This window comes from Ixodes scapularis, unplaced genomic scaffold, assembly GCF_016920785.2.
Source record: "Ixodes scapularis isolate PalLabHiFi unplaced genomic scaffold, ASM1692078v2 PGA_scaffold13__105_contigs__length_92229423, whole genome shotgun sequence".
NCBI lineage: Eukaryota > Metazoa > Arthropoda > Arachnida > Ixodida > Ixodidae > Ixodes > Ixodes scapularis.
In genome coordinates, this window is record NW_024609839.1 from 71,316,731 (window position 1) to 71,330,083 (window position 13,353).

Below are 13,353 nucleotides of genomic sequence, written 5' to 3' on the forward strand. Positions count from 1 at the left end.
GAATTTAGACGGCTAAATTATAACAACGTCGATGGCATACTTTGACAACATGCAGGGGATATTCTTAATTGAAGGGGGCGCGCCAGCCAAGGCAAACATACATCGGAAAGTTAATTAGTGGTGTTAGGATAATTCGATGGCCACTTCGCACTCCTTAATCTGTCGTCCGTCGTGTTGAGTAACGTAATCCTGAAGAAATTATATTTTTACTTCAAGTGTCTTTTCAGGATTATTTCCAGTCGTTGGTGAACCGCCCTGTATGTTATAGGAATTCCCTTGCTGCTACCCGTCTCGGAGAATGGCACAACGCGCTGGATCAACAACACGTAAACAAATGGCCGTTATCGCCCGCGCCGCGGTCACAAGACCCACCGCGCCACGCGAGCGGCTGAGCGCCGCTCGCGTGACCTATTGCACTTGGCCCCCTCGCAGATCCGGCATGTGGACCACCTGGTCCAAATCCAACGCTTTGCACCCCCAGATTGCCCATAATATAAACTCTTATGTCAATGAAGTTATTTATCAAAATAATGTGAGTACGTTGTACAGAGGTCAAATAAGTATTTAGTTTTTCGCGAGGTATATATTTTCTGGTTTTTATTTATCTGTTAGTGTTCGCGGTCCTTTGAAGATTGTTTGCATTGAACGCGCGTGGATTATGGACTCTTATTGGCGGTCGAGACATACCATGATAGAGACTATATAACTGAGTTAATTTTTCGATTCTCAGAACAGCTTACATGGTACACATCATAAGATAAAGGGCATAATATAGCGTACAATTATTGTATCAGTGTCTTACATTTATGTAAAGATTCGTCTACAGGAGCTCACTGAAACATTCTAGGTTATCTTTTTATGACTTAAAAATGTTGAAGTAAAGCTTACCTTCTTAAAACTTGACAGGTTACTTCGCACGCACGCTTTGTTAAGTAGTTATTGGCATTCCCCAAGCAGCCCTTATAGAAAAAACGACTACACTGGCCACTTTTATGATCATGGTAATACCGGATGAAAGACTTTCCTTGTTGCAGACAGTCGTAGCCTTCATTTTTAGGGAGTTTGCATTCTTCTAAGTGCCCTCCTGTGGGTAGAAAAGTAACAATGTTTATTACGCACCGGTGAAAATGCCCTTACTGGCACGGTGAAACTATGTGATCAGATAACACGTATTGTTCAATTACGCCGAGGCGTGGACTTTTTTTTTTTTGTATCTCAAACAAGTTAAATGTTAAAAAGGCAGACAGAATACAGCAGCGTATCGACGATTGCCTTGACGCGAAGAAACACAAGACATTGCGCAAAATGATTCTTTGTGGCTCTACGTTTCCTCTTTCTTACGCTTAATGATGTAACAGAAAAGCAACATTGTGTGCAACATTAGAAACTGGCGCAACTACCCACTGGCGCCGTTAGCGCTCTCGTGTCGGACTAGCGCGCCTAGATTTCAGCGTGTTTCCAACATCTCGATCGGGGTGGCGTGGTCTACGGGTCGCGTTTACAATGCGAGCTCCGACGAGGCGACGAAAGCGTCGATGGTCTGCAAGCGCCCTCGGGCACTCCACCCGCTTACATCCTCGCTACACGAGTGTCCGCCATTAAATAGTAAACGATTTTCATTATTTTAATCGCCCACTCTCGTAAATCTAGGCTCTTTATGTCGGGACCTGAAGTGGCGTGGTGCGCCCTCGAATCATGCGCTTTCATGTTAGAGCGCGTTCTCGGGCGTCTGGAGGCTGTCATAGCTTTTCATCTTTCATTGGTTTTCGTTTTTGAATACTGCTGTATTTCAACCACGCATCGTAAAAAACTTATAATATGACCTAGCAGAACCCTATCCGAACATATCAGCATAATCAATACAATTCCCATAAAAATATTTAAAAAAACTTCTTTTTTATTTTAGAAAAGGCATAGGTTGCACGCTTATATTTCTAAGGTTTACGTGTATGTCTGCCATTGCGATCGCGGAGGTATACTGCCTCGCGTGAGTGGTAGTATTTTTAATCCGTCATTCTCCTCTCGGAGAGAAAATAACACATTTGTAAATAACTTCTCAAAGAGTTAGAGGAGTGATTTTACTGATGTTTGAGGTAGCAGGAGTTGCAGAGGTTTATACGTGTTTATCATAAAGCAATAAATGCACTTAATTGTTTTTCCCGAATATGTCCAGTAATTGTTTAGATGTTGGTATTTACCGTAGGGACAGGTTTCCATGCAATCCTTTTCAGTCCTGAAAATGGTCATATTTTCTTCAGGATATGCAGTCCTAATGCAACGATGCTGTTTACGACTGAAATGCCAGACGCTCCCCACGCTTCCAATGGGTTCTCCTTTACTGCTTGGCTGATAACACACGGTGTCTGCAATTATAGAAGAAACATTTCACTTCATTAAGATATATTTTGGGAATATATCTTTTGTTTTTCTTTCCTTTATGTTTTTATGCCCATATTTTTCTTTCTTTTATTCACTCTTCAATTATATTCACTTTGATAGGTTGTATTTGTTAGTTAACCGAAATGTTAAATATGCGCCCCGATGATCATCCGAAGGTCCTCATGCAACAGATAGGTCATATCATTTATGTTTGGTCTTTGTGGTTTGCACGAAAGACGTTCAGTGGCAGGACACGTGAATCACTTCAGGCACGGTGCCTAAAACGCGTTTCTCAGGGGTGTGCTTGCGGCGTCCTAAAAAAGGCTGGTTCCTTGATTTCTCAGGAAAGAACCGCCGAATGATGGTGCATTGAGAGTGCGTGATTGGTTTAGCCGGCGATGGACGACGCACAAAGGCGATGGGCGACCGGAGAAGAAGCTTTTGGTGCTGTTTTATTGACTCGATCTGACTGCAGCGTCGACTGCGTTCGCACTTAAAGTGAAACGGAGAATTAGGGACGAGGTGGTTCGGTGGCGCCCTCTTATGGACTTCCCTCATGACATCACGACCAGGATATTCCTCACAGTGACATTGCGAGATGTAATCATTGACTAATTATCATCAGTTTTGAGCTACAAGTTTGACGGTATCTAAAACAATGGCAGTCCTGTCGTATGTGTGCCCCTGCGGCGTTGTTCAGTTTGCGCTATGTATTTTATTTATGTCAAGTGTGAACCAACTAGACCGATCAAAAGTCGTGTTATAACAATGGAGTCATATCATTCTTAAGTTGACGTCGTCCAAGTTGACACTTAAATGTTGCGCTGAGTTTTGTTGCTGAAATAGAAATTAGTCCAGATAAAGACGTCGCAGAGACTGTTAAGTCAATCGCGAATTGCGACCCCACCGATGTTTTTGTTCGCGCACGTCGCTAATATCTAGCCGTGCGAGCCACCTATAGGATACGTCGACCTGTCGCAAATAAATATTATTATCAATTTATAAAGTACATAATTTTTTGGGAACTTCGACCTGTCTGGCACGTAATCAGCTGTGAATGCGAGTGCGATTATATCAGCATATTCGCCCTTTTTGTTTGGCAACAAACTCAGTGTCGCCATCTATTGTGTGGCCCCGGCACACTTTCGGTTCACGTATCTCTCCTAATTTTTTTACTTATAATTATTTTATCATGAGAGGAAATTATGTCGGCCTATGCTATAAGGTTGCCATTTCCTGAAGATAGCGAGGTATATTTGATTTCGCAAATACTGCTAAACCCGGTCGTCTAGTTCGGAACCGGAAGTGGTTGGGGGCTATTCGCGCGCTGGCACCATTACGCTTCAACTCACGCGAGAAAGAGCGAATACAGAAGCACACACACAAATACACAGACGCGCGCACGTACGCACTTACGCACGAGGCACGCAGGCACTACCACGCAGCCATAATCATGCGTGGTAGTGCCTGGGAACCATAAGACAGTTTCCACCAATATGAAAGACCCACTCGACGGCGGTGACTCGTGGATTTGCGGTGCGAATTACCGACAATTTTGTATTGGTCCGAGGAGAGAGAAATGCGATAAGACAATAGCCAAACTGCATCAGCGCTCTCTGACGAAGATCCATCCTTTCACTCACCGCGATATTGAAATGCCACGAGCGCGAGCAGCGCCCCCACCTGCCGCCAAGTCTGCCACGCCCTCCGATTAGATCTTTTTCTATTGATATAGACTTTGCGCGAGTCGATTTGTGACTAAAAGGTTGCCGAACACACGAGTTCGCGCATAAAAGGCTCAATCGTATTTTACGTTTTCTGCAGGCCGCTTGGCATTCCCTCTGCGTTTGAAAATCTGCCTTTGCGAAGGCGCAACCGGTGGCCGAAATGCATGTGTTGGTGAAGGGACTCAGATGCCACGTAGTTATTATTGCAGCGTCAGCACTGCACGAAGTGTATGGTCTTGGCATAGTGCAGAACTGATCTGGAGGAAGATAGACAGTGTGAATGATCAGAAGAAAAAACAATAACAAAACGAATACAAATCTGAAGTATTTTGTTAGGTCTGAATGGCAGTTGTCGCCACTGGTGTGGAGGCCCACATTATTGTAAACGTCCGCGTCATTCATTAGTCGACATGAAAAACGAAGAACCTCCGCACACTCCTGACTCGGCTGCACCAGCATGCACCATTTGTAAATATTGTAAATAACCTCCTACCCTCCTAGCGCCTCGTATCCAGCGGTCAACAACGTCTAACACCATGTTGAATTTGCTTATAATCTTGATTATTTACACCACGACTGACGTATTAGCAACTAGTATGTGCGTTGCACGTTGAAGTTTACAACAAGATTTTAAATCGGCATAATTATAGCGGGCATTAGTCAATATGCCTATTAAAAAGGCGTCTTTTGGTTCTATATATATGGTTCTATATATATAACGCTATATATTACAAATATTCAATTGATCAAAATATCAAACTTTATTTTTTACATTTGCGTAGGAAATGGACCAAGACTTGTACTTTAAGTGTAAACGAACGAGGTGCGGGATCGGAAAACTAGGATAAAGTTTTTATTACAGTTAAAAAAGAAGCATAGAGTCTTAAAACTAAATAAGTATTTGACTAAAAGAGAAACCTTAGAGAGACATGAGAGGGGCAGTCGACATTTCGTTAAAGGGATGGTGAACCGTAATCTGGATTTAAAAAAAAAAAAACAATGCAGGAGCTGTAGGCGGGATGCTCAATCCCTACAACACTACTAGTAAGGCGATATCTCAAATGGACGGCCGTATTTTTGGAAGAAGTCGAGATTGAACCAGGCCGACGAGGCGCGTGACCGCCAAGATACCTAGTTTCCTCCTCTCTTTGCTTCGCTCGCTCAAGGCCGCGAGGCGGAGAAGACGCAAGGCCGTTCCCTCTCCTTCTCGGAGAAACATGACGTCAACATTCCTGCCAAATGCGCCTCTTTTTCTGAAAAATACGGTCATCCGTTCGAGATATCGCTCTATGAGTGGTGTCTTCGTGTTTGTAGCATCCCGTTGCACACTTTTGCCGCGTGTTTTGGGGAATTTAGATTTCGGTTCAGCATCCCTTTAAGGCTTTGCTTCTTGTCGAAAATTCCTGTGTCACTCCTTTTCGCTTCTACAACCTTCATGTTTTATACATATATGAATATGAAAAACAATATCTAGAAGGTTTGGAAGCTGGAAAAAAGTCGCAGTTAATATTAAATTGAAAAAAATTCCAGTTTAATTTCTAATATATACACCAACTCATCTCTGTTACGTCACGCCGCGGTGGTGGCGCGTCGGACGCACTTCCGGTCCGGGGCTGTGGGCGGAAGTGCCCATGTGAGACGTGTATTCCTGCGTTGTTTTGAAAGGAACCAGACAAAAACCTGCCTTCTCGTCAAAATGCTGCGACTGGGGCTGTACCAAAAGTGTCGAGAAAGATTTGAAGGTCAGTTTTCATGCGCTCGGTTCGTCCGAGAACGCAGATATGTGCCGTTAAAAGGGAAAACCAGACGCCGTCGGACCACGATTGCTTAGGCGGGAAGCATTTTGGGTTGAATTCACGGATACTTCTGGTCATCAAATTTATTTGTTTTGTTTCAAAATGAGCGCCGCAAAATCGTCAAGTTGTACGGACCACCTGCGGACTACGTTCAGTACGTCTTCAAGTTCAAACGGCCGCCTGATCGTTCGAACTGTCGTCTGCTCTTTCAAACGTTTCTGCTTGTCGTCTGCTCTTTTAGAGGACACCGGCCCGTAGACCAAACGTGTGCCTGGTACTTGCGATAAGAAGTAAGTGCAGGCCTCAAAAGACTTAAGTTTGAAGGTTGGTAAGCAGGCTGGACGTAAACAGTAGATACAAGGAGATGTTGATCATTGTTACCAGTGGCCATCACCGACTTGTTACGCCTGATTCACTTGGTTAGATTCTGCTTGCGATTTTCAGTATCGTCGTCGACATCTCAGCTACGGTTCTCGCTTTTGCAGTCCGACCGACGTCGCTACTGAAAATTGCGAGCGAAATCTCATCATGTGAATCAGGCTTTAGCGTACATCCTGCGGCGTCCACGCTGAATGAATCGCCGCATGTCAGATGATTGACGGAAGTTTTGCGGTGTAACGAGCCTCAGTAATTTCGCTGGCGCCGCTCAAGTAGTCAGACATCGTTAGGAGGACGTAGAATCAACAATTTCAACGCTAAAAAGGGCGCGGGAACTTAAACCGACGCCGACAACATCGCATTTCAATGTTTTTTTTATGGGCGACGGCGAGCTTCTTGCCCCCACCCCCATCGCGCATGCGCGGCGCCGGTGGCGTCCGCTATTGGCGCTTCGGGCACTCGTGTTTGTTTGTAAACATGAGTTGGTGTATATTAAAGAAATGCAGGAATAGAGAGCGCTGTGGTGCTCGTCGATACGATTAATAATAGCGTAGCCTTACGATAGCACTAGTCTCACTGGCTATCACACAGAAAAAGGTAAGGTCTTTCGAGCGCTTTTTTTTTGAGAAATATTAAGTTTTACATATTTTAATGCAAAAAAATTAGCTATCCCATGGAGTGAACCGGCGTTATCAACTTTTGAAGCTGCGCCAAACGGCACCTACAATCCTCTGTTCCAATGGAGCGAAGCCTGTCGTCCGTAGCCGCGATTTGATGGATAGGCTCCCATTGGCTAGAGCGCGTCATAGTTTCAAGGAACGAGGCTCCCATTTGCTGCTGCGGGGCGTAGTTCCAAGGAACGCCACCCCGCAGAGAAGCCCTCTCCATGGCGGCGCAGCGCCCCTGCCGCAGGTGAGAGGGAGTGGCTGGCCGCAGAATGAACACCACCTAGAGAGAAGGCCTCCGCAACGCGTCATCAAAGTCAGATCGATCGAGGCGTGAGATTTGGGCACGAGTGCTGTGTCAGTTTTCGGCTGGGGTCCGTGTCCAATTAGCGCGTCGAAGGTCGGGCTCGGGCTCAATAGGCAAGTTAGCGCGATCCGACCTGATGACGTTTCATAGAAGGAGAGGAGACCATGCGGAGGCCTTCTGTCTAGGTGGTGTTGGCAGAGCCTGCCCAGGCACACTCCGGATAGGCTGCACGGCCGAGCTCAGCGCGGCGCGACCACTTCACGAGAGTACGCGCTCGGCCGTCGGCCGCCACCTCGGTAGTACCGAAACATGGCCTTCCAGGCCAGTACACCACAGACGAACTAAGGAAGCGAAAAAGCGACATTCATGCTTTCGCATTCACAACTCATAAAAAGTGCCTGTCCTCGGAATCTAATTTTTTTTTTTTACAGTTTTTGACTTTGGGGCAGTGAATTCTTTTGAATAGCTATTTTAAACAGTCTAAAGCCTTATGTTTTCGAGCAGTTATTTATTCGAATCATGGTCAGTAGATTGTCCAGTAAGTTATTTTGAGCCTTGGTTTTTCAAAAGCGAATTTCCTTGGCTCTGCTTACGCTTGAGTGTTATCGAGACAGTTCATTTTATCATATGTAAAAGGTACGGATCATTTTATGTTCGCATAGTTTTACTATAGTCCATTAATTCAGTCCAGTTTTCGAAAAAAAAAAAAGGTTCGTCAGATGTTTTAAGGCACACATGTTGCCACTCTTAAATGTTCTAGTGTGGAGTACTATATTGTAGAATATGATACCTACCAATCGGACAGGTTTGCTGGCATTGTTGTTTAGTATCGAAGATATTCTTAGTGCCAGCTTGGCCGCAAACATAAGCAGGTAGACATTGCTTCGTGAATAGGTCGAAAGTAAACTTGAGTGTGCGATTACTGCAATAACCTGGATTAGGCGGAGCATCGTTGCACACATCATGAAGAACGCCACCTGCGTACGAGAACATTGACGGGTGCATGAGTGCAAGTGTAAACGTGAAATCAATAGACGATCTTATGAACGCTCACTCTTGTGCATACGTAGTTTGTTCGCATTTTTTTCTTGTGAAACATTGATAAATAGATGTGAAATCGATGGCATTCATTGTCATGAAAGCAACAGAAAGCAAGAAACCGTAGCACACTGTCAAGGTAACTACATATATCACTAATTGATTGTATCCAATGAAGCCTGACGGCTTTTACTTGACCTCCTTGTCAACGCTTGGCGACATCAATTAACAAGGCTTACTTGAGTGTTCTAAAGGTTTCACATTTTCATGACACTATAGTGTCATGAAAATGTGAAACCTCTAGGAAGCTCAAGTTAGCCTTGTTAATTGATGTCGCCAACGTACGCACTGTAATGTATCTAAAGCCTATGTTACAAGCGTAGTCTTTTCAATGTCACACCAGAAAGGCATAATTTGGCGAGGACTTAAGCAAATAGTGCTCTAATAAAATTCGCACGCGACTTATTGTTGACATAGTATTCGTGATCTGCGGAAAGAACTTAAGAACGACCACCCACTAAATTTGTTCGGTTCAAAAACCCGATTTGTGCAGGGACAACATGCACCAAAACATAGTCATTGGATATGGGAAGTGAATACGAATGTAGCGTATTACATGGACGAGAAGGAACGGCTATGATTGGACATATCAGAAGGAGGGAGAGGTACAATTGTATAGTTGGTCGAAGATCTTTCTGAGAGTATATCACATTCGTGGAAACATGAATCTTGTTTTAGGCCGATCGTGTTTCTCAACTAAACCCAATTCCCGCACTCGTTATTCGTTAGCACTTTATCGATTTCGGCGGACGATTCACCAGAGGCCTTGCGGGGAAGCAGACGCACAAGGACTTATTTGACGTGAGCTTATCTGCTTTCATCCAGATAACGAGTACACGGATGTGCGGTTCAAAAAGAGAAAAAAAAAAATACGACGCGATAACTTCGACTAAACTAAGGCCTCTGTGCCGATCAAAGCTACTGAGCTCAAAGGTAAGAGGCAGGATATTTGACCTATTCGTCAGCAAGGGCACACATCCTGCCACAGAAACAACACGACCCTATCGCCCTAAAAGCTGATTCACACCTTTGAGTTTGAGTGGATCGACTGCGTTGCAACCGCTTTTGGCCCGCCTACGACGAGGGAACGTATGGACGCCACTTATTGAAAAGCCCTAAATGTTTCGGATCTCCGCATCAATTACTATTTTTTTTTTCACTCGATGACCTTGAAATGATCTTGACCACATTACAGAGGTTATTCCTTATAGGTAACAAGTTGATTTGATCTCGCAAATGCAGCAGGCCTTCAGTCTAGTTATACCCCATGGGAAATGCTCTAGGGCTACATGATGGCGCAAATGTGCCAGCCAGTCCTTTGGTCTTAGGCGGTTACAAGCGTTTGATACGTTGTTGATCACACTCCAACGGAAATGTGTGGAACAGCCTCATCGCAAACACGTAAAAATATTAAATTCACCGAGCATTCATATGCAGAAATTCTGCCTTGGCCAGCTTACGTCGGCAAAGCATTTACATGTGCCAAATCCAGTGATGTGATTTCTGCATCATTTGCGCCAACCTGCGCCGGAATGTTTACCCTTGTACATCTTGCTATATTTTGCCAAACATATGATGCATTTAGCCAACATTGCGCCAAAATGTAATTTCGTTTGATGTTTTACTAAATATATATATAAAAACTCAGGCTCTGCTACACAGCCGGATCGTCCGGTAGGCTTGTGCGAACTTTCAGAACTTTCGATTATCGCTCGAAACAGCATACTACTCGATTTGATCTCTGTGTCAAACGCTAAAAGCACTTGGAGGTTTCGCGATATTTATAATTTGTTTTATTTGTTCTGGCAGGTTAGTTAGCTTCGTTGAGTGTGCTTCTTGCCGCGCTTTCGTGCATTGCAGTGAGACGAGGACTGCAATGTAGGTATCGCGATGTTGCGTATTTTGCTTCACCGCAGCACGCCTACGTACTAAACGGAAATCACTCCTCCATGGCAGTTTGCCGCACACGCAACTAAGCGTCGAATGTATTAAAACTAAAATCCGTGAGTGCTTAACAAGTCAACCTTTCGGTGAAAAATAAGACTGGCTAGCATATATGATAGAATACAGAAAGATTTTACAGCTAAGCTGTATATGACTCGTAGATTGAATTTCTTCGTGTCAGCGTCCTCAAGAAAAAGAAAAAAAAAAAGCTCCAGCGATCGAGGCGGAAAGTGCATATTACGCATAAAACATACGGCACAACATTCGTTTAAGTAAAGAACAAGCAGAAAACAGGCATCCGAACCACGTAATTGATGATAAGGCGCTCCTGATAACAATGCGAAGCACGTAGCGCTCACCGTAAACGTTTCCTGGTAAAGATTACAGCTGCGCAAGCTGCAGCGGTGACAGGACCTTGCGACGTGGGAAGTGACGTCACTAGCCTTTCATATATATATATATATATATATATATATATATATATATATATATATATATATATATAACAAAGTTTTGGTACAGTGCATTTACTTTTATTTTTTCGTCAACCATTTGGTATAGTGCAGTGGCCGATCGCAGAGCCGTGTATAGAGAGAGTTTGGTCAATGGGAGGAGCGGGCAGAGTCAGGGCGTGGTCCAGGCGCAGAAAGGGGGCTTGACATGCTCTTTTGGCTAACCAGATGCCATAAAGAATCTGCTAGCAGCGGTAGCGAGAAACACCTTAACTAAGTGCGTAAGAGTGAAATAGAGTAACTCTTTCTGGCTGAAAATATAGCCACGTAAGTTTCGATGATGATCATGCAAAACGATGTAAGAATTGAATGTTCCGCTCATTCTCTGTTTTGCTGTTACGGAGTTTAACCCCAAATGTCGCAACCATATTTACACAGATGTTCAAAAAGGTTTTGACCTTTTGTGTGGAAAGGATGGCGACCTTGGGGAAAGGATGCAAATATAAGAGAGGGTTACTGAATATATGTTTAGCTGAGTTGGAGACTTTGTCCACCTTTCTCCTCCAGGGTTGTTGCTTCTAGTTTTCTCGCCCCAGTTTCGGGTAATTCATCAAATTGGCTCCAAAAGTTATTTTTGGTGCTCCAGATTGGATATTCTGCTGCTCCCAAACGTACTCCAAAACGGCTCAGACGATTCATGTCACTGCAAATCAAATACCTCGAGAGTTCCATGAACATGAGCGTACCTGTTTTTTTTTAACAGACAAGAACATGCGCTAACTAAAAATATTTTGTTAAATAAAAATTGCGCGAATAATTTTGACAAGTTAAGGGCTTAGTATATATTTCTATGTCAGGAATGGTTAACATGCGGATACTACTTAGCACAGAGCATTTAATGTTCAGTTGGCGATTGTTAGTACCTAGAGAACTTGGCGAAAAGAACAGGAACAAACCTAAGCTCGAAACCATAAATTAATTTAAAGATTCGCTTATTTGTCGTTAGTTTTGTTGTTGTGTGTTTCTTGTTATAGTAAATAGAAACGTATGCTCACCAAAGCTTTCTGTAAAAACAGCCACAGCCACTGCGAGACGCAGGCATCGAAATACTTTCTCCATCCTGGATGTCTTTGAAGCATAGAAAAGTGTACGGCCACTTATATAGTCTTGGTTCGCCAACCTGAACTACGACAGCGGTCATTGTGCTAGGGTAGAGGTGCGACACTTGAACAAAGAGATTACGTTGCTTCCAAAACCAGAAAGACAGGACAATGCTAGCCCAGCGTTCCTGCACGTATGACTAAATGTTGTATAACGGTGCGTTAGCTGAAGGTTCGGTCGGTTCATTTCCCTGGAAGGTGTTCGCACTACGTTCATAATAGATGTTTCCGTCCTGTTTTAGAGTTCAAGATTTAAAAATAAAAATATGAACCTGATTTTAGATATGATTAAAAATAAATAAGTAAATTAGGTTGTGATAAGTTTAGAAAAGCATTATAAAATAACATGAACCAAGATTTAATTGTGAAATGTTTCAATCTGTCGGAATAAAGGGTAAAGAGCACGTAGTGCAAGACGGTGCGCTGTTGAATGAGTTTACCCATATTTATCACTTCATGCCTTATTTTTTTTTAGAGCCGGGGATGTTATAATATCTAAACACTATTAAATCATCCACCTAATGTAGTGATAAAAAAAAAAAGAAAAAAAGGTGAAAGCACGAAAATTCAGCAGAAAGTGACTTCGAGCAGAGTTACCTGCAAGCGTCTTACTGCGATAGCAGTAAGTGAGAGATTGCGTTGGTTTCGCGCCGTCGACCGCGCTCCATATCGACGTGAGCCATTTCTTGCACTCCCACAAAAGATTTCACATTGACGTCTCGCCGTGCATCACGCCCCCTGTTACCTGGCACCGGCTGACACCACGACCTGACAGTATCGTATCAAGTCACGTTGCCTAGTGACGCCAAGCGACATAATGACTTTAAGTGACACTGTGAGTCACGTGATGTCATGACGTCACGTGACGACACGTAATTACGTGACACCACGACGGCACGTAGAAACATAAGCATGAAACTGCTAATAATGAAAACATAAAAAAAAGCGTTTTCGCTAATTGTGCCAGAAAGGTTTTCGGACGATGAAACCAATAAAGCTATGATGTTAAGCCGGCGAAACCACGGGCGTGAAATTGGGTGGAGCTACACGCTCGAAACTCGAGTGAGTGATTTTGGAAGTGTTCTTCAGTGACCAAAAGGGGTTGTTATTTTGTTTACAATAACATTGCCTAAGACGTTCAGACAGCCACACCAACGACAGGAAACGGTCCATGCATACACATGCAGTTTCGTCGTTCCCTGGATTTCTAACTTGGGCGCGTGATTTCCAAAGTGTTCTTCAATGTACCACAAAAGAGCCTCCGTTTTTGTCCAATAAGAAAGCTATGACAATTTCGTCTGGTATGGTACTCGGTTTAATACGAAACGCTTAGGCGGACTCTATGGTGCGCAATCGCACCTTTATCGATCATTCACTCCATTTTTTTACGAAATGACTCCTTAGTGACTCTGACGTCACTGCTCAGCTGTCGCACTGATTCACCTTA

At 43.7% G+C, this 13,353-nt stretch overlaps 1 protein-coding gene across 1 annotated transcript; it reads right to left on the minus strand.

Moving 5' to 3' along the window:
* Positions 1–884: 884 nt before the first annotated feature.
* LOC115316580 (carboxypeptidase inhibitor SmCI-like) lies at positions 885–11,865 on the minus strand. The gene is made up of 5 exons (XM_040214184.1): positions 11,802–11,865; positions 8,047–8,229; positions 4,193–4,363; positions 2,199–2,363; positions 885–1,084 (listed from the first exon to the last, which is right to left on the minus strand). Exons 1-5 carry the CDS (start codon positions 11,863–11,865, stop codon positions 885–887), a joined length of 783 nt encoding a protein of 260 aa, XP_040070118.1.
* Positions 11,866–13,353: the final 1,488 nt, after the last annotated feature.